Source organism: Zonotrichia albicollis, chromosome 7 (assembly GCF_047830755.1).
Source record: "Zonotrichia albicollis isolate bZonAlb1 chromosome 7, bZonAlb1.hap1, whole genome shotgun sequence".
Lineage (NCBI taxonomy): Eukaryota > Metazoa > Chordata > Aves > Passeriformes > Passerellidae > Zonotrichia > Zonotrichia albicollis.
In genome coordinates this window covers 26,788,446-26,810,457 of record NC_133825.1, presented here as the reverse complement: position 1 = coordinate 26,810,457, position 22,012 = coordinate 26,788,446, and the positions used below count along the sequence as shown (strand labels likewise).

At 40.3% G+C, this 22,012-nt stretch overlaps 1 protein-coding gene across 1 annotated transcript; it reads left to right on the top strand.

Annotated features, from left to right (window-relative positions):
• Positions 1-1,370: 1,370 nt before the first annotated feature.
• ANXA11 (annexin A11) lies at positions 1,371-21,619 on the top strand. Its single transcript, XM_074544738.1, has 15 exons — positions 1,371-1,636; positions 9,810-9,870; positions 10,965-11,077; positions 12,132-12,506; positions 13,050-13,137; positions 13,491-13,585; positions 14,027-14,140; positions 14,356-14,446; positions 14,559-14,638; positions 14,793-14,849; positions 15,658-15,751; positions 16,447-16,542; positions 19,115-19,173; positions 19,726-19,848; positions 20,896-21,619. Exons 2-15 carry the CDS (start codon positions 9,819-9,821, stop codon positions 20,953-20,955), a joined length of 1,497 nt encoding a protein of 498 aa, XP_074400839.1. The 5' UTR covers positions 1,371-1,636; positions 9,810-9,818; the 3' UTR covers positions 20,956-21,619.
• Positions 21,620-22,012: the final 393 nt, after the last annotated feature.

Below are 22,012 nucleotides of genomic sequence, written 5' to 3'. Positions count from 1 at the left end.
CCAAGGGATATTCCAGCCCATATGACATTGTGCTCAGTCTATGATAGCAGGGGGGGCATTTGGAGTGATGGCATTTATCTTTCCAAGTAACTGTTTTGTGTAGTAGAATCTTCTTGTCCTGGAAATGATTGAATATCTGCCTGCCCATGGAAAGTGGAGAATTAATTGCTTTTTCTTTGCCTGTGTGCATGGCTTTTGCTTTTCCTATTGGACTGTCTTTATGTCAGCACACAAATTTTCTGGCTTTTACTTCTCTCATTCTCTTCCTATCTTACTGGCCAGGGAGGAAGAGGGGCTGTGTGGGGCTTGGCTGCTGGCTGGGGTTAAACCACCACAGATGTTCTTATATTCAAATATAGCTATTCACCTGCTTTAGACTACTTTAAATGTAGCTGTTTCCCACGAGTGCAGCCTTGGCCTCTACAGTACCAATTAAAATTTTGATGAGGGAGAGGGAAAAATGGCAATTTCTTTTCTTTAGTTCAATCACAGCTGCTGTAGTTTGATGATTGGCAATTGTGGTATGTGAAAGTTGTATGGAGGAGAAAAAGCCCAGGTCCTCCTCTGAAAGCTATTGGTGGTTGAACAGGATGCTTTAAGAAGTGTGAACACATCTATCCAGATTAGTTTCATTCTAAATGAAATTGCCTGTTACAAAGCACACATATTAGAGAAGCAAGTGGTGGAAAAGAAGTTCTGGAGCCTATTCACAAAATTCCCAGCTGCAAAGTCAAGTTCATTCCCCACCCAAGTTGTATAATGCTGTGATTCAGTTAGATAATGCTGTTTGCTATTTTGATTAGTGTCTTGGCAAAAGAAATATAATTGGAAAATGTTAGCCCTTTCTATTTTCCGTTTTTATTATCTTGGTTTTCTCTCTCTAAATGCTTCCATGTGAGCAACTTCACTCATCTTTAAAGAATGCATGTAGGGAAAAAAGATGTTCATTGAAGCCTTTAACTATTACTGCTTGTACTAGAAAAGGTCGACACCATCAGTCTCCTTCCTCTTGATTTTTTGTGGAATTTTACTTAAGGAAAAGTATGTTTTATACAAAATGGGGGGGGGAGGGGGTTTCTGTACCACCGTGTTTGGAAAGCATGTTTTCTGAAATTCCTGGTGAGAACAGGGGTGGTTTGGGGTTTAAATCCGACGTTGTGCTGAAGGTTTACAACCTTGCCTTGACCCAGGATTTGGTTTTGCCGTGTCCAGGTCACCCGGTGCCTCGGGCGAGGCTGCGCTCCTGGGGAATGCCCGGGCTGCCCTCGTGGCGGGCGGAGTTACCTTTCCTACCCTGGGTTTGTGTTTATACAATGGACCTCCCGCTGGAGGCCCAAACCCCGCCTCTTGCTCAAACCTGCTGTGCGGTTTCTACCTGCGGCCGGTGCGGGGCTGCCTGTCCCCTCCCCGGGGGCCGGTGCGGGACCTGCCCTGCCGGGGCTCACCACGCCCCGCAGCTCCCGGCAGGTTTTTCACCGGCCGCCCCGGCCCTCCCTCGCACGGAGGCGGTGGCGGGGCGGGCAGAGTGAGCTGGGGCCGCAGCGGCTCCTCCTCCTCCTGCCGCTCCCCGGCACCGCCCTGCAGCGCCGGCTGCACCTGGGACGGGCGGTGGTAGCAGCGGCTCCCAGGACCTTCGGTAGGCGCGACCCCGCGGTGGGACGGGACCGGGGCGAGGGGCCGGGGCCGCCCGGTGCGGCAGGACCGGGCCGGGGCTGTGGGACTGTGGGCCGGGCCCGTGTCCCCGCCGGGACGGGATCCTGGGGCGGCCGGAGCTCGCAGGGTGACAGGCAGCGGCTCAAGGGCTGGCCGGGCGAGCTCGGGGCTTGCGGCAGCTCCGCCGCTGGGAGGAAGCAACGCCTGCTTCCTGGGGAAATGTGCTTTCAGAACAGAGGGCATGTTTTGGTGTTGTAGCTGCAGTTCGGTCCTTTGCCTGTGTCCGTAGTTTATCTTGAGTTTATAATTTTGGTGTGTACAGTTGTCAGGAGAAGGCAGCCTAAGATGGTAGGCTGGCCATTACGCAGTGCTTTTTTACTCCCCCTGAAGGCCTCTTTCTCTAAACTGCTCGTATTATACTTTATATCTTCTTATACCATATGTACTTCGAATGTCTTTAAGACAATTAAGTGTCTTCAAACCGTTTCAGTTGTCTTAAAACGGAAACTGTTCAAGCTCTTGCTATGCTGTAGTTATATGTGTGACAGAACACAGCACAAATATCTCCATATTCAGAAAAGCAGTTCCTTCTTGTCCTCATCTTGTTTCTGTAAGGGAGTACTACTGTAAGGGCAGTAAGGGAGTACTTCTGTGGAATATATTTTTCTTTTAAAATATATTTATAGTAGTTCCTGGAAGCTTCTTCCTGTTAAGGAGGAGCTGTCGAGAAGTAACGTTCTGAAGGGAGTGGCAGAAGCACGGGAGGCATCTCAGCCTAGGACGGGGACAGATGGCGCTGGGGCAGGAGGTGTGGAGGGAAAGCAGACCGGCCAGAGAGGAGAAGTGGTGCTGCGGTGTGTTTCGATGAAGGAGCTGATTATGGGGATTATGCCCCTGAGAGCCCGGCTGCTCTCCGAGTGGGAGGTTCATTCCCTGATACCTCCCCCAGTGTACAGTTATTTTCTGTGGAGTGAGTCAGTGCTTTGCTGGAACACCCAGGGTAACGTCAGAAACAATACAAACCCAGTGCAAGTGTATGGTTGCTGTAAAGCCTGAGTGTATGAACCCTTTCCCCATAGCTTGGCTATTTCTATAATTTCCTGTATTTTGAGTTGCTGTAAGAGTCATGTGGACCACTCTCCTCCCACTGATGCAGCCGATAACTTGAACTGAGTATTGCTTGCGAGTTTGCCTGTAACCCTGTCCCCAGTACATTTCTGCTGAGTACCTAATGATTTTATGTCAACAATATTTATGATATTTTTGTTCCTTTCTCTTGCCTGACCATAGTATAAGGTCAGAGGCCAAAATGTCTGTCTGGACTTAAAATTTCTGGAGTAGCCAGCACATTCATTCATATGATTTGTCGCCACTTTAGCTCATTATTTGTAGTCCCCAGAAGTTTTGGATTGTTAGACTGAGAACTCTGTGAAATGTCAAAATCACTACAAATGTAACAAAACCAGCAGTGGGATGCAGCTATTTCATGGGGGTGTTTATGTAGTCAGAATTGTAAAGAGATAGTGTTAGATAACAACTTAAAATACGAAACCTGATCTGTTATTAAAAAATCAAGCCAAGAAGTTTGTCTGATTTGAAGATTATGGGAGATGCTGTTTGCTAAACCTCTAGCAAGCCTTGTTGGAAGATGGAGCTTCTGTAGGGTCTGTTCAATAGCACTGCTTTAATCAGGGCCAAGATAGAGCCAACCTAATTCTAGAGCTGTGATAGCAATGGAGGTATATATTAAAAAAAAACCTAGTTGAAGCAGTGATGTAATTGAAAACAGCAGATGGTTTAATTGTGACAACAGAAATAGTAGGGCTTTTGAACAAGCTGCAAGTTTCTTTTTAGCCAAGCCTCTATATAATAATTTGTAGAAACTTCTCTGTCAGTTTCAAGTTGTGCTTGGAGGATTCCATTATTCAGCTAAGTAATGGCACCAATGTTATTTCTTTTGTTTATTTCATACTTTTGTGTTTACTACCTTGAATCATGTTTCCTATTGTATGTATTTTTCAAGTGTTTTATGTAAACTGTTGGAAATAAGGACAGGGACTTGTTAGCTACATGCAGTGTGTTTTGTTTTGAGTTTCTTTTGAAGGCAGCAAAAGACTTTTTAAAGGAAAGGAAAAGGCTGCTTATTTACCCTTCAGTAAGCAGCGCTTTCACCTATTTAAAACTTGAGTTGTCCCTTTACTTCTGCCAGTTCATTTGAAAGTGGGTGTGGTTGATACAAATGCTGAATTTTCTTCTCAGTTCCCCAAGCTGGGAAGAATGTAAAGTAGATAAGCAAACCAAAGAACAGCAATAGGCATTCATTTTGTATTGCTTCTATTGTTACTCTGTTCTTGTTCCTGATTTTATCAGCACTTGCTAGACAATCTTGATAAGAAGTTAGATCCTGAATGGGGTGAAGCTGGAATGAGCCATGGGACAGAGCTGTGGGACTCAGTGGTGTCCTTCCAAGAGACAGTTCTGTCACATTGTTGTGTGATTCTTGCTTGGCAGCTAGTTTTTTGTTTGTATGTATATCCATACTGTTGAGCGGTGACAGATGCTGAATGTGGAGCAGTGCCAGCCGTTAGATTGTGAATAAACTGAATAAAACAAACACAGCCCCACCCAGCTCCACTACCTGGCTGTTCCTGTGCAGTGCCCTGTCACTGTGCCCTCTGCTCAGTAGCAATGGTCTTGTTTGAGATCTTCAAAGGCAGGGAACCAAGTGTGGCCAAGTGTGGCCTCCTTTTTTGCCTTATGTGCTGTCTGTTTGAGAGAGAACTTGCTATCTTACTTGGTAAGGGAAGGTTAAAAATTTTCTGGAATTCTTGTTTTGGTTGGTTTTATTTGGTTTTTTTTTTCCCTTTTGCTGCAAAGTGTGGGGGGTGAGGGTTTTTTTGAGCTCATTGGGAAACTCTTTACCAGTAGGAGAGGAGGGCTTCCAATTGAGGCTTTTAGAACTTCTGGTGAGCTTAAGAACTGTCAAATACATCAGTTCCATATTAAAGGTACAGATGAGTTTTAATGCTTCTGAAGGTCTCTTTATTGTGCTAAACTTTACTATCGTCAATATGTAGTGAAGTGATACTTGCTATATTTAATTTCTGCACCCCAAAGACCTCTGCCTTGACTAGAAAAACATGTCTGATTTTGGACTTTGGCCTAGTAAGTTGCTCTGAATCAAATGCTTAAGTTGCCTGAAGCAGACAGGCTGAATATTTCTTTTATTATTGCTAGAGATAACAACTTTAAGCTTGGGAATTTGCACTTATTTAGTAAACAGTGTGATCTATAGTCACAATAACTGGTTGTTTGCTATGCTTGGCAGTGTTTTAAAAAGACTTGGTTTTCTGTTAGCTAGGAGAATAAATGCATCTTACAAATGTTAGAATTCTGGGGGAAAAACACTTCTCAGTAGTAAGCTTTGAGGACTAAAGCTTGTAGATCTCAAGTGCAGTCTAGATTTGAAGGCTATAGTGTTGCTTTCTTTTCAAGTTCCCTGGTAATGGTTGCTTGGAAATACTTGTCTATTTTACTACTCCAAGTTGGTTCTTGAATAATTCTGTTCCTGGAAAGAATTAATCAGCTGAAAATGACTAATTCCTTATAGCCTGGAGTGAGTGAAGGTTTGTCCATTTGCCCACTGAGTCAGTAGAGAACATAGCTCAGACTATTTATAGTAATTTTTTTTTTTTGCAACAAATTATTTTCTGTAACAAGTTACGAGTTTGAAATAGAAAAACCTCATTCCATTACTTCTTCAAACATCTGTTAACCTTAATTTTTTTTTTCTTGCTTGTTTTGTTGTTTGGAAGGTGTCTATCTGTATTGTCATAAATATTTTGACTGTATATTTTATATATTTGAAAGAGAGTGTTGATGTGTGCCACAAAAGGAAGAAGTTGCATCAGGGCCGAGTAGGGATCCAAAATGAAACTCATCTCTTGGAATTAACTCATGTTTTTGCTGCATATAGATCTTGAAAGTCCATGCAGCTCAACTAAGTTATTTGGGTTTTGAAGCCCTGCGTAGGGCTTCTGTCACTGGAAAGGCTACAGGAATGTTCTTAGTAATATTTGTACAGCTCAGTTGTAGCTTATGTGGGTGTGTCTTCCCACTCAGCTTTTCTTTGTTGAACATGGCATCTGTTTTCAGTTCAATTTCAGCTGAAGCTTGCAAGTGCTACCTTTCTCACCCCCTTGCCCCAGCAGGTCAAAGTGCTAGATTACTTACTGTAATAAAATAGATTATGATATTGAATTAGAAGGATCACTAAAACTGGCAGAGCTCCTGAGTCATAATACTAGCAAGCAATTCAAATGGATAGTTTTTAGAAAAACTTCATATATGAGTTTGTTTTTGTTACACCATCTATTCACAGCTGTGAGTTGGTTTGGGCTTTTTGTTAAGGAAGCTTTTTTTTTTTTTTGTAGGAAGTAGATAATGTGTTAATACTCTTTAAATATACATTGTTGGATGAAATCCACTAAAAGTTTGTAAAGGTGAACAATGAGTGATAAGATCTGTGTAAAAGAGGTTTCCTGAGTGTTGGCTGGCATGAACTCAGCCTTGTTGGAAGGTAAACCCATTCTACTAAATGAGTTTTTTTTTTCATAGTGAAAGGAAAGCTAGACAGGAGTCACATACACAGAAGACTTAATGATAAAACAAAATTTCCAGACTATTTATCCATCAGGATGAAAAATATTACAACTGATACAGGAGAGAACAACTTGTATGCTGCAGTGCATGAGTCCAAGATAAATCTTGCTCAGGCTGGTAAATAGCAGTTAGCTGGTTCAGTGCTGACTGTGGTTTGTCCTTGTCTTGGAAAAGCACAGTGCTGGATGCCTGAGCTCATATCTGATGAAAAACGACACCGTATTGTAAGGTGGTAAATTCTGTTCTGCTGGTTTCACAATCAGGGATCAGTCTCAGAGCAGGTACTGTAATTTATAGCTTCAGGCTGCTTTGTCTGCTATATCCTGGTAATTAACCTTGTGGAGGAGTCAAGGCCAAGGGTTTAACTTTACTCAGTGATCCCTGTGAAATGGGCATAATTAAATAATTTGAACTAATAAATGTTATGGTTTTTCGTCCTTTTTTGTTCTGAAGTTATTGTACCATGGCATAGCTGGAGCCTGAACAGCAACCACTAAATAAATTCCAGGAATGGGTGTGAGTGCAGTGGCTGAGCTTATTGCTATTGCACCTTGAAACAGAACTTTTCTGGCAGCCTTGAAGTTTTCTTCTTTATTTCTGCCGTTATGGAATTTGTAGTTTTGTTATAAATTTTTCAAATTGTAGTCCTTCTGTACTGTATCTTACAGAGGTGTATTTTCAAGATTCCTGTTGTAAGTCTGTCACAGATTTAATCTTTTATGAACAGGCCTGTTCCCTCTTAGCTTTGCCAAGCAGCAGAAAAATGCTCAAGGGCCTGAATGGTTTATAGCTTGCAGTGTGAAGCATGATAGCAATGTTGACTGTGGGAGTAAAACCTCAGGTCTTTATTTAAAGTTCTGAGGTGGACGTCTGGGACTGAATACTGGGAATGGGGAGAGGACCTTGACAGTAGTTGTTCTTTATTTTCTTCAAGGCACTCCCTCTTTCCATGTGTGGTTTGGTTGTTTGGATTTTTCCCTTGTCTTATGCACTACATTTTTTTTTGACTGAGCAAACAGAGACCTTGCTGTTCCTGTGTCCTCCCACGCAGTGTTTGTACAGCAGGGTGGGTTTCCATATCTGCTGTTCCCTCGCCTGTGTGACCCCTTTGCTATCAGCAGCAACTGCTGCTCATCACAAAGAATTTTAGTAAAATATTGTGGATGTAGCAGGAGAAAGCGTGGAAGATGAGAGTAGAAGATGACATGGAGGCTTGGTTGAGGGAGTGATTGAGAAAGGTGACTTCCTATGTTAATATTTCTAAATTTAGAGTATTGGCCAACAGAGGATCAAACGCACTGTGGAAAAGGTGGCAATCAGGGAAGTTTCTGAGCATGAAAAGTCAGTGTGTTTGCAGCTCTGGTTTGCCTGGAATCAAACCAGTCTGGGAAAATTTTCCCTTGGAAAAGCCCTGGATAAATACAGTGTTCAAAAGAAGCAAGTGGAACATTTTTATATAGAAACTAGCATTTTTTTCAGATTGCTGAAGTTGGCTGGTTTTTTTTCCTCAACCTCAGCTTTCATAGCCAAAAGGCTCTTTTAATCTTGGGGGTTTTTCCAATTTGAAATCAGCGTTCTATATGGGATTAAAAGCAATTAAACAGACTTGCTAAGAAAAACAAAACCTATCCCATTGCTTCTCACCCTCTACCACAGAAAATGGTTCTTTGCCTTAAATTTTTATCTAAAGCTTTGTTGAAAAAGGCATCTCACAATTTTTTGAGTACCCTGTCATTACTGTATTTTTATGTAAAGCTAAAAAATAGCTAAAAATATAATTATGATTTTACCTGAGGAAATGACACTAATTTTGCTGTTGTAAATGTACACATTGACATCATGCATGCTAAGAATCTAGATTGTGGGGGTTCTGTGGTTGGTTTTTGAGTGATGTGGTAATAATTGCTCTTTTTTATTTTTCCATGCTTTATTACGCCAAGCCCATTTCTGAATGAGAGAGGCTCTGAAGTGTGCCAGGCTGCCTTGTGATGAGTTTTTATAATGTTATTTTTATTCTGCTGGCCTCTCTGCCCAGAGGGGGCAGCGTGGGCCCAGCACTCGCAGCTCCAGCCTCTGGCAATGGTGGGGCCAGGAGGGAGGAAGCTGCCGCCTCATTTTCCAGCAGCAGAGGGAGAATACTGTGTTCTGCTTTTTGTTTCTCAGCCTCGTGAGTTTCGGGTCAGTCTTTGCATGGCTAAGAGCAGGCATTGCTTTTCTAATGCTGAGAGGCTGCATTCACGTATTTATTTATTCTGTTAGGCACTACGTACTGGAGCAGAAGTAAAGTAGGGTTATAACTTTTAGTGTGCTCTATTCATTGCAGTTTCTGTTAGTTCATTTCTCGCTCTTTAAATTTAAATGAGTATTGCAGCATGAAGTCCAAACAGTTTTTAAGTCAATTGCAGATTTCCTAATTGTATTTCCATATGAAAAATAAAACTGCACAAAAAAAGATGTTTCTCCATTTCAGAGTTGCTATGCAATAGAGCCATGCAAACCAGAAAGGGAACTTAATGTGATCATGCAAAATGAAAACAATTTCACAAGAACAGCACCCCTGCCAACTCAAACCAAATCTAAAACAAAATTCCACAGCTGAAACCCAAAACACAGCAAAACATGCCAGATGCAAAAGGTAGTGCTTTAGGGGAAAGGGGGGGGGGAAATGGGATAATTCACACAGCAATTCTAAAAATAGAATGTGGCTTGTCATTAAAAATAGCCTTCAAAAAGTTAACAGTTGTTATAAATATTTTTCTTCATAGTTACTTTTACCATTCTTCCTGGTTGCTGTTCTGTTTAAAATAAGGCCCTTGTATTTTGGAAGCCAGTTTTAATTTTGTCCTTCATTTGGCTCTTCTTCCTTTCTGACCTCCACTTCTATTTTGGACAGGTAATGACTTTGTGCAGTTCTGTGCTGACAGAGGCACTATCCATTTTGAGAGACTCAATTTGTTCTGGTGATCTTACCCTATCAGTAAACCCTTCATATTTTACGGCAATGCTGTAAGCATGAAAGTGTATCCCTTCTGCTTCTTACTCTGACCTTGCACTTCTGCAGATGTTTGCATTTAGGTGCCTTCTAACAACTTCTTTTAGTTACTCACTTGAAAATGTAGCTTCTCTGTCAGATGATTTTCTACTCTTCATTGATAAGACAGTTCTGAATATGCTGGAAACTTCTGGAGGTTTTAATAGCACAGTAAAGGAAACAAGTTCAAGTAATACATCCCTAACAACATAATAGACCAAGCAATAAGTAGCAACTGCAACAAATGAGAAAACAAATAGTGTGAGGAGTGACTCTGCAACTGCTTAGCTATCTGTTTATTAGTCAGGAAATGGGAAGAGGTTTCTAAGGGAAAAGCTGGGACAAAGTGCAGGTTATGTCTGAATTTTGGTAACTGGCTATTGCATACATGTTGCCTCTTAGTGTTATGTGGTGTAATGAGTGAAGCATTACAGAAAATAACTGTGTCACACATACTTTGCAGGTCTTTGCAATGAGTTACCCAGGCTATCCCCCAGCGGGTGGATACCCACCAGCTGCCCCAGGTAAGTTGTTCAGATGAAGTAAACATTAAATGCAGTGGTGGTCCTATCTGGAGTGGAAACATGGCATAGATGAAGAACAACAATGTGGAGGGTTTCCTTGACTCCCCAAAGCTTTCTGTACTTGCTTGTTAAATCCTGTTTTATCTGGGCTTGGGTTCTGATTTGTGTAGTATGTGTGTTCTGCCATGTGCTCATATAGTAATGTCCAGTTTCATTCTCAAATAAAGCACAGAGCATTAGGAAATGATCTTAGCTTGACCAAATCCAATAAATTACAAAGATCAATGTCTGGTTGATACTGAGTCTTCAAGGTGGGTAGTGAGACAAATGAATATGGGGAGAAATCATTCATACAACTGACAACCATATCCCCCAAAGAAATAGGAAATTATCCTTAATTCACTATTCTTAGGCAGGTGGTTGTGTACAAAATGGAGAGGGCTATTAAAAAGGGTAACAGTAATAACATAAAGCTGATGAAATGCTCAACCACTGCTTAGTTACCAAGCTGAACTTTACAGTTCTTAGTGTTGTTGTAAGCTAGAAAGAAAGGGCTGGAGTTATGTAGGTATGGTGAAATGTGGCATTGGGCTAGCTTAGGAAGGGGAAGCAGTGTACAGTGAGAAGCCCAACCAGCCAGGAGGATAAAGCCTATTTCTCAGCAGAGTATTCTGTCTAAAGACTATACTGCTGTGTGCAGACAGGTTATGACTTTGGTGCCTGGAAATGTTCTGTTGTGCTCTGTGGACACCTCTCAAATTAGCAAAGTGGAATTACTATCTTGCTACTGGAATACCCAGACAACTTTGTACTTTAGGTGCTCTCAAGTCAAAATATGGTGTTAACAGTCTTTAGTGTTAACCTTCAAAGAGGTTTAGAGTTGTTTTAAGTAAGAACTTACAGATTCAGTGATAACTGACATGATTAGAAATACCCAGTGAAACTTCTCTTTTTATAATAATTGCACTGCTACCTTGCACCTCTTCAGTTAATTTCCCTGATAGTGTTGAAAATACATAACATTAGAAATTTAAGTAGTAAGAACTTTCAAAAGGCATAGTTTCTTGTTTCAGCACATCTGTGTTTGATTTCAGGTAGCAGTCCTTGGGGTAGTGCTCCCTATCCACCTGCAAATCCACCTCCAATTGGTCTGGAAAATGTGACTGGCTATGCCAACCAGTTCAATCCCAGCCACATGGCTGGAATGGTAAGTTTGCTTTCATTTAATGTGTTCTGCTGTGATGTCCTTAAGGGCAAAGCTGTGCTTCTGAAATTGTCACTGAGAGGTTTATCACTTGAATTCTGTGCCTTTGTGCCTAATCTGTTTAGATCTTGAGCATTCAATATTGCCTATTGAGGAAAATGGTTCCTGCAAGCTATTTCTTATTTTAGGAAAACAGAGTTAAATGTTGTTAACAGTATATCTTCAGAAGTTGTGGCAGTCTGGATTTTGCCTATTTACCTGGATTTTGACCAGAGTAAGGAAAAAAGCTGTATAATTAGAGGTATCAATGATTCATCCTTGAAAAGAATATGGGATCAACAGTCTCTTACAAACACTGTTGTTTAACAGATGGAAGTAAAAACCTTTTACATTGGAAACGTCTACATTTTCTTCAGTCAATGTGATTTTTTTTTTTTCATAGAGCAGAAGTGAGTGACACTTCTGACAACTTTTGTCTTCAGAAATCTGTTATGCTGCATAAGGAATGCAGTTTGTAGGAAGATATTTGCATCATAGATATTTTTCTGAGGCAGTGATTAAATCAAGTGATTTGGCAGCCAGCAGACAAATTGAACAACAAGCTATCTAGGATGCATGAGCCTATATCCACAGCAACTAGTTTCTGACAGTGCTGCAGTCATCCAATGTCACTTCTGGTTTCTCTCTAGAAGAGAGATTTCAGTGATAATATTTTGATGTGAAGTGGAATATCTTAATTTCAGTTTCTGCAGAAGTCTTTCCAAATATAGTCCAGGAACTCCTGCTAGTTGTAAACTACTAACACCTTGTAAAACAGCCAAAGGTTGCTTAAAGTCCTTGCATCCAGGTGCAGCCTTGTGATCACACTAGGCAGCCATGAGCAAAGAAAGGGCTATTTGGTGTAAAGTTTTAGGCAGATTTTTCTATCCTGGTTGCTATCTTCTGCAGATAAAGAGCTATCTGTGTTGGTGGGAGGGAGGTTGTATTGTATTAAGCATGTTGCTGAAACTCAGCTGTTGGTACTCTTTCCTCTCTTGTTTTATTGCTGTCACTGCAGGCATCCAACCTGGCAGGAACCTTTGGAGGGGCAAATCTTCCACAAAGCATATATCCTTCCACACCTGGGGGTTATCCACCAGTTCCTCCAGGTGGTTTTGGGCAACCCCCACCAGGACAGCAGCCCTCGTATGGAGGGTACCCTCCGCCTGGAGGAAATCCCCCCTCCGGAATGCCATCTTACCCGGGATACGGGGGCGGCCCTGTGCCAGGCCAGCCCACACCACCTCCTGCCCAGCAGCCCATGAGCTATCCAGGCCCTCCAGCAACTCACCCAGGGCAGCAGCCCATGCCAAGCTATCCAGCAGGTCCAGCTGTGAACCCGTCTATGCCTTCGTACTCAGGAGCTACAGGGCCTGCAGTCAGTCCTGTAACAGTAAGAGCATTCACTGCTTTTCAGTTGAGGTGTGACTGTATATGTGTTCCTCTGCATTTTCTTTGTGTGTATTAGTGTAAACCAAAATTGAAAAGAAAGCTGTGAAAAAAGTTTGAGTAAAGAGAGCGACGGAACCTTTCCAAATGCAAGCACTATGAGCTTATATGGTCTTGAAACAAATTCTGTTTTACCATGGTATCCAAGAAAAGAGGTTTGATATGAATTTGGATTAATTAATTAATCTTGCCTTTCCTAACTTTAGCAAGTATTGCCAGTTGTATATACAGTATCATCAAACCTTAATTAATTGGAGAGCAGATTTAGTGTCAGCAAACCTTGATCTTGAATTTTCCTGTAAATTGTGTCTAGAAATTAACAAATTGCTTAAGGCAAGGTTGGTTTGAGTTTTCTTTATTACTTTTCTCACAAAAAGAAAACTGATAAATGATCATCTTCCTTAAGCAGTAAACCACAACATTTCACTATTTGACACCAATACACTGTTAACACTGCTGTTGTTTAACACTACTGATCTCATTTCAGCACAGAAACCGAGGTACGATCACTGATGCACCAGGCTTTGACCCTCTGAAGGATGCAGAAGTCTTAAGGAAGGCCATGAAAGGATTCGGTGAGCAATCTGAGGATTTACATTTCAGTTAAAAGTAGAACTGCATCTCCATTCAGCACTGATATTTATCTGTTGCTATATGTGTACTGAGCAGGACTGAGTGTGTACTGAGTCCTTGGTTATCAGAAGTACTACTGGAAGTTCATGTGGGCATAAACAATACCATGAGTTTGGTTGAGTTTTTCTTTGTATTCTTACTGTGTTTGTCAGCTCAAAGTTCTGTGGTTATACACAAGAGTAGATACTGTAGATAAATTCAAAGCATTCATATCCTTCTGCTGGGTTTAGAACAGGATGAAATAGAGACAGAAAGCTGAATCCTCACTCATTCTGTGGTGTCTGTGTGTGTACAGGAACTGATGAGCAGGCAATCATCGATTGTCTTGGAAGTCGTTCAAACAAGCAGCGGCAGCAGATAATCCTGTCCTTCAAAACAGCTTATGGAAAGGTAAGTACATTGTGAGGACAGAAGGAAGAAGACATGAGAGCCTGCATCCCTTCAGTGGCAGTCAGAAGACATAGTGGTGGGAAAAAAGATTGGAAGGTGCATTAGGGGAACATGGTTCTTGGGTCATAGCCAGTTCAGAGTTCTGCTTGTTACCCATGCTTGACTTCTTCCTGCAGTGTTGCAGATGAAACATGTAAAGCAGTTTCTATGCTAAGTGGTTACTTTGGCTCTTGGATCTGTGCAATCTATTTAATTGGACCTAAATGGCCTCAGTGTACAAATACCATTATACTGTTTTAGTATTAAGTGGAATAGCTTTACTTTGGACATACATTACTGGTGCTTACGCATAAAAAATTCTTAGTAAAATGTGTATTTCTGGTGTTTGCTTTTGTCAAATTTGGTCTTTATGCATTTTTCCTTGTTTTTCCTTCTCATTAGGATTTGATCAAGGATCTCAAGTCTGAGCTCTCAGGTAACTTTGAGAGGACAATCTTGGCAATGATGAAGACACCTGTCATGTTTGATGCTTATGAAATCAAGGAGGCTATAAAGGTTTGTGTAGGAGATACAAATTTACAACATAGAGGAAATAGTTGTACTGATAAAAAACTTGGTTGCCATTTAGAAGTTTGGATTTATTTGGGATTACTTTGACTTCCTATACAAGGTTATAGTCTGATTTTTTTCCTATGTAATTTTGCTACATTTCTTTTCTACTAGGTCGTAGAAATCAAGAATCTGAAGTGTTTCTCCTTTGTTTGTTTTAGGGTGTTGGCACAGATGAAAATTGTCTCATTGAAATCTTAGCTTCCCGCAGTAATGAGCACATTCAGGAGCTCAACAGGGTCTATAAAGCAGGTTTGATCTTTTGCATCAAAATTTTCTTCCTTTTCTTACTCAATCACTGACTGCTTGTAAAAATTTAGGAAATGAGCAGAGTTGTATGAGGATTCATGACTCTCTTTTCCAGAATATAAGAAAACTCTGGAGGAAGCAATAAAAAGTGACACATCTGGGCACTTTCAGAGGCTTTTAATTTCACTTGCTCAGGTACTTGTCTGCTGGGATTTTGGAATTTGTTTGTTGTGTGTTTGTAGGTGGTGTGGATTTTTTTGGTTTGGTTTTGGTCTTTTTTTTTTAATTTAAAAAAAAGCAGCTCATCAGAGCCCACCAGTAACACTTCTGGATCTTCTAATTCTTTCAGGGAAACCGAGATGAAAGTACAAATGTTGACATGTCTGTTGTCCAAAGAGATGTACAGGTCAGTAGAGATTCTTCATTGTTTCTAAGCATAGTCAACTCAATATGCTGAAATTTGGCTGTGTGGATTCTACTTACTGTTAGTTATGGACACCTTGTGATGACTTCTGATGCAGTGCTTATCTTTAAGTGGATGGAAGAGATATAAAAAGCTGTGACAGAGCATTAGAGCCATGTAGGTGCAATATAGAGATGAACTGGCTTTTCCAAGTGTTGGGTTATGCTGCTTTCTAAGGAAATTGTCTGAAGAGATTTGAGATGATAGGTGTGTGGATTAAAGTTTAAACTATTCAACACCTGCATTAGCCTTTGCATGTTGTTTAACAAGTCTGGAGTTTTGCAGCAAATAAGGCACGTGGCCTTCATAATGCTTGCCCCATTTCTTTTTCTGTATCTTCCTTTCACTACATAGCAAAGGGGAAACCCTGCATTGTTTTAGCCATACTAGTGTCATATAAATAGTAATGTCGTAAGCTTTCTATCTAGTGTGCCTCAGCCAAAACACAAGAACGTCCCAGAGCACACCTAGAATTGTAGAAGGAAACCTAGATGTAAGGACTGTTAGGAAGAACAATGTCCCTTCCTTTAGTAATCTGGAGCATTTCTGCATCAGCAAGCTGGGAAGACTGAAGCATAGCATAGGGAAGGTTAGAACTAGTTGCTATGTATTGCTTGCTCCTGTTTTGCAGTAGTGCATAGGCTAAGAAGTTTAAAAGGAGGACAGGCTGCAAGGAAGCAAATCTGTAACTCAACTGTTCAGCCTGAGTGCTTTTCTGAGTAATGAAGTGTGCATTCCCTTCTGTGCTCAGGAGTTGTATGCAGCTGGAGAGAACCGTCTAGGAACTGATGAATCCAAGTTCAATGCCATTCTGTGTGCCAGAAGCAGGGCCCACCTTAGAGCAGGTAATGATGTCTATATAAACTGTAACTCAATTCTGTTGAGTGTAATGATAAAAATGTACAGCACTGCTCTGTGCCTGAATTTCCTCCATCTGTAAAATGAGCCCAGAAAGATACCAATGAAAAGCAGGGTGAATTCTGCTGAGGAAAAGAGAGTCACCTTTCTTAGATACCAGAGCAGGTAGAGGACATGCTTGTTCAAGTGATCCTCTGATGAAAGAATTGAAAAACTGGAATTGTTTCAGTCTTGTATACTTGTGTGTGCAAGACACTTGAAAACCTTCCCCTTTTACTTGCTAACATAAGGTGCTACATCAGTCTGTCGTGGTGGAAATGTTTTAGTAACTACATAGAACTTCTGCATTGTGCTATTGGGGTGGGAGGTACTTGTATGAAGAAAAGGGGTGAATATGAGAACCTGAATATTTTCTTCTTAACTTTACTGAGACCTGAAACTTTCCTAAAAAATTGCACTGCTTTCTTGGCCCAGCCCTTTAATGAAAAGGACACATCTAGGCAAGCTAGGAGGAGCATGATAATATGTCAATGGTTGATAACAGCGTTAATCCTTGAGATGTTCAAACTAGTGTGAGTACACTGTAGTGTCCAGCTGAGAAGTGCCACTGAAATGAAGCCATCCAGCACATTCCAGTGCCACCTCTTGTTGTGGAACTGGAATCTTTCTTTTCCATTTGCAGTCTTCAGCGAGTACCAGAGGATGTGTAACCGGGACATCGAAAGCAGCATATGCCGTGAGATGTCTGGAGACCTGGAGATGGGCATGCTGGCAATAGGTATGTGCCACCTTAGCAAGGTCATTCCTGCTATTCCTGTACAGCTGCCTCAGGTGGGGCCTCTGACTTCAGCTAAAGATGTTCTTATTAGTGGTAATTCCAATTTTCTGCTTTTTATGTTGAGCTTTCTGTGAAGGCATTTGGGATTAGTAAAGTGGGGCACTTCACCTCAAAATGCCAGATGAAGCTTTTTTGTTTCAGGCAACTGCAGAATTTAAATTTCACATGTTAAAATGGGGAACAATTCCATAATATGTAATTATTAACTATAATTGACGCTGCTTTAAGAAGTGAACTTTACCAACTCATGGGTCAGTGAGAATGGAGTATTTAGGACAGTTTTAGAAATCATTAATTAAAATACAGCATTAACCCTCTAATTAGTTACTTCTACCTCTTCTTAGTAGAAAGACAACTTAAATTTCATTGCAGAAGGGTTTTTTTTTCTCACATTTACTGTGGCTACAATTTTTTAAAATCTTTAATTGCCTCCAGTACTTCTGAGGAGTGAAACCTCTTACCTTAAATCTACTGTTGTCTCTTCAGAAGCAGTAATTTGTTTCCATGAGGTTGGGACAAGGCCTCAAGTTGCTGTGCAGTAGTTTTATTTAAAATGCTTTATTATAGACAGAACTGTGAACCACTTTCCTGTCTTTTTTCTTTACGTCTCAATTTCTTTTTCTGTTTATTATTGTAAATATATTGTGGTATCTAGAGCTCCTGCTTTAAAAGTGTCGTTCTTCGGTTTTGAATATGGTAGTAATGGAACCAAACCCAAAAACTCCTACCAAAATGGGAAAAATGGACTTTGCATCACTTGGAAATGAGATAGAAGATATTTAGTTCAACCACAACAGATTTGTTTTGCTGAAGTTTGTAACAAAATCTTGGCAAAATGAAAATCAATTTTAAAAGCCTCATTTTTTCACTCCTGTCTTGTGCATGTGTGAAATATGTAACTACTGTTCTTATTCTGCTTGGCCACATTGTCGTTGTACTGATCTTTTAATGACACAAACTGGATCTAGCTCATTGTGTGTGATTGTTTTACAAACCTTTTCCAGGATTCAATCTTTGTCACCTCAGAAACTACTGTTAGAAAACCAAACTTAGGGAAAATATATTTCTGTTTGTAGAAAAATATTGCCTTGGTAAAGAAACTGCTCAGCATTTAGAAGGCATTTGACTTCATGGAGCTTCATAGTGACTTGACAGGTCTCCATGTAGGTCCAGATTCACAGACTAAGACTGTAGCTGGCAGACAAGTCAATAGCCTTTTGAGCAAGGCTTGCCATTAATATTCACTGAATAACTCCCTTTATTAAATAGATTCTGTGGGGTTTTTTATTTATATGTACATAACATGTATCTATATCAGTAAGTTATATTAATGTCATTTGTTCTGTGGACCTTACTTGCAGGAAAAAGGGGGTTTCTAATTGAAAATATTTGATTTTGCTTTCTTTAAAGCTTTCTGGATTGTACAACTGGTAACTTACAACAATATCTTTAAACATCTTAGAATGCAGGTGTGTTGTGTTAGCTAAATAGAGTGATACAGAAACATGCATTTCATTTTGTCATTCATTTTTGAACAGTATTGTACATATCATTGACAGTTTTGTGGTGAACTGCTATCTCTCATCTACATTTTCCTACTGAGAAAAATACTTCTTCCTATACAGAATGTGTGTTCTATGAAAAAACTTGTCTGGGTTTACCCCTTTAGTTCTGTATTGATTCTGTGGGATTGATTTTGATACCTTATTGTGCTATTAAATGTCAAGTGTGGTCTGTTTCCTCTGTAGTTTGCCACATTTTGCATGATTGTTGACTTGTAACAATGTTGCATCAATATATAGATTTTAATTGTGATCAGTGATGGACAATTCTTTCATTATCCTGATTAACATGACAGCAATTTGACTTAGATTTTGCTCTTTCAGATTTCTGATGAGCTATGCCAATTAAATATTACCTTCCAGTCATTACTAAATTAGCCTGTTAAAAATTTTTCAGGAGTCCTGATGAACTTTGTGGCTAAAATAAGACTTTAAAATAAGGGTTGTGATGACTCACCCTTAAGGAGAAGGAACCACCTAAGATTCCCTGCTGTCATAGATGGTTTCCTAATTTGTCCTAGGGCGGGACTTGAATTTGTCACACCTTGCAGATGCATGGCCTGAAAATTTAGAATTAAGAAGCCAGTAGCACTACTACCTATATATTACTTCAAGTCTTCTGCCCCCTCCTCATCCCCTCTTTTCCCTTCATAAACAAGAATTTGGTCATGAGAATTCAAAAGTTCATTATGGCTGCTTCACACTAGATGGTTTCTACTGACAAAAATGTTTGCTTTAAGCCATGCGTTGCAGGTTTTTTAACTGTATTGCAGTTAGTGTTTGGATTTAAAAGAATTTCAGTGACTAATGGAAGGAGTGGAAGCTGCATTATATCAAGTGTATGTTTATGTAAAATTCAAGCATGTGACTATGTCGGATAAAGTCAAAAACTTACTGACTTCTGATTGAGGAGGAATGCCTTATTTCTGTAATTCTGTTCCTTTTTGCAGTGAAGTGTCTCAAGAACACACCAGCTTTTTTTGCAGAGAGATTACATAAAGCAATGAAGGTAGGTGTCTGTGACAAGTTACATAAACTTACAGTGTGGAGTTTTTTAAATGCTTGTACAGCTCTTGGGAAGGAAGTGTGCAGCTGAAGGGATTACATTTTTCAGTGGGCAGATGACTAACAGTCATGATGCAATCATTATTATGAAAGGCTGGAAAATCTAGCTAATTTGATCGACCTTAACAGAGCAACAAATACAACTGTGCATTAAACAATAATCTTCACTTGGTGAAACACAGATATGCTTAAAACTCACTGGAATTGATACTTCTTAAGTGGGGAATTCTAGCAGAAATAAATAAGTAGGCCATTTAACTCACCAAATTTTCCTGACCCCGTTGTATCTCTGTCAATTCCCCTCTTTTTTTTTTAACTGTTCTTGTGCAGAGAAATTAGTGTCCTACTGCTAAATGTAATTTATTTTAGCATGGTAGGCTAAATACTGTTCAAGCTTATTAAGTTAGTGGGGTTATGCCAGCAAACAGGCATTTCATTTTTTTTCCTGGTGCTATATCATACACTTTGCATTATACTGCTGCTTTGTTTGTTTCAGGGAGCAGGAACCAAGGATAGGACGCTGATCCGCATCATGGTATCGCGCAGCGAGGTTGACCTGCTGGACATACGTGCAGAGTACAAGCGGATGTATGGCAGATCCCTCTACTCAGACATCACTGTAAGCCCTGGAGACCTGCCCTGCCCTGCCCTGCCATGACAGCCCCTATGCTGACAGAACACTGCTCCTTGTGCTGAGCCGCTGTTACCTGCACTGAGTGTGGCTGGCTGGGTTGGATTGCTGCATTTGCCAGGAGCATGGAGGCTCAGGGCCAGAGGATGGAGAGCACTTGGGTTTGCATGGAGGCTTGATGAACTAGAGATGGGGATGAAGCTAGCAGGCAAGGAAGGAAAGGAAAATTGGTCCAGAGGAGTTTCTGAGGCCTCTCTGTCCCAATCTCCTTATATGATCTTGTGGGAACCACTCAGTCCTCCAGTTGAGTAACAGAGGTGCTCTACTTCATTTGTGTATTGGAAGAATATAAAGCTTCTAAGAATCTAAAGAATTGCCTCCTCTTTCTCTTGAAAGTACAAGACTTTGCAAATAGATTCAACTTCAGATTCATTAGCAGTTGATCCACCTTCCTATTGCAATTTAGAGCTGTACCAACAGCCCAGACTCTGGATGCCTGGCCAATGGTAGGGTAATAAGAACTGGAGGAGAGTGAGTGGTGCCACTTTTATTTACCTTGTAATGAGGGTGCCAAACCTATTAAGCCCCTGTTTATTCCTTCTGCTGTGGACACTGAGGGGCTGTAACTTAGTAGTGTTTGGAAAGAATCCTGTAGAGATTCTGGAGGATAGCATGTTCCAAGTGTTTCTTCTACAGTAGTTGCATGCCCTGTAACCACCAATGTCTGAGTAAAAAGCAGTGAGACATTGGTGAAAAAGCTCTGTATTGCTTCTTCGCCCTGTTCCTCTTTTGATCTGACATTGTAATTTATCATTCAGAGGCAGACCAGGCCAAATCTATTTAATGGACTATTTTTGACCAGAACTTGGCTTCAGTAAATATGGGGTCTATATATCCACATATGTAAGCTCTGCTGCTTATTTCTGTAAAACTAGAGGCAAAAATGTCTCTGGAAAGAAAGTTCTTAGTTTTTCAACTGTAGCTTCCCCTCTTTTGGTTATTCTTCAACTTTTCTTTTTCTGTGTTCCTTTTCAGGGTGATACTTCAGGAGACTACCGGAAAATCCTACTCAAGTTGTGTGGTGGAAATGACTAAATGGAGCATTGAGTTTTTCTTAAAAAAGCTGCTGCAGAGCGTCTTTTTTTCTCCATAAGTAAATATGTAAACCTGTAAAACCTGTTTCTTCTAAAGCAGTTGCATTTTAAAAGATAATACTGCATATATCTTCAGTTCAAAAGTAGTAGGTAATAAATGCCAAGGCCCCCCAAAATACCAAGCTTGTGCGCCATCTTCTCAGGATTCTGTGTAGTACACTCAGCAATACGTGAATGGTCATTATTTCTTTTCTGCTTATATCATGTTGAAATAATGTTTGTTTAACAACAATCACAGTTGTATGATTTTAAGGTGTTCTTTTGTATAAACATTGAGTGCCATTTTAATGCAAGTTTTATATCTGTTGTATGCAGAGTTGGTTTTGGGCTAGCCGACTTCCTGATATGTGGAGATAGCAGCCTCGAGGTTTTGTGTCTAGTTAAGACTGCTTTAAAGTAGTTTTGTCAAGTTCTGTTTTTTTACCTTGATTCTTTTCAAGGAAGTTATGTTTTACATTTCATTCTTGCTAAGGCAGACTGTCACAAGGCAGGAGTAATGTTGACAGTAGTCAAGATTCTGTCATTATTGTTTAAAGGTTTTGGATTGTGCCTTAAATATATATATATGTAAGAAGAGATTATGAAATTAAAGCTAAGTCTTTGCAGACTGTGCCTTTTGATGTCATATTGATGTATATGAGTGATGACTCAGTTTATGTAACTGTTTTTCCATAGAAATTCTCTGCCACAGGATTATTCAGAAATTGTTGTTTTGGTTACAGTTAGGGAGTTGTGTGCTGTTGATGAGCAATTGTCTGTACATGAGACATGTAATCTGTAGTTATTGCTTAGTATTTTCAGTTTGCATGTTGTAATTTCTCTTACTCTTGGAACTCTGAGTTTTTATTCCCTGCTGGCACGGATGACATCTTTTCAGCTTGTTGTTTTCAAAATAAAAACACATAAAGGTAGAAAGTACAAAGTGGGGGAAAGGTTTCCAAACTAGGTCAGTGAAAATAGATGGCTTGTTAATCAGGAATGTGCAACCTCCCCTTACT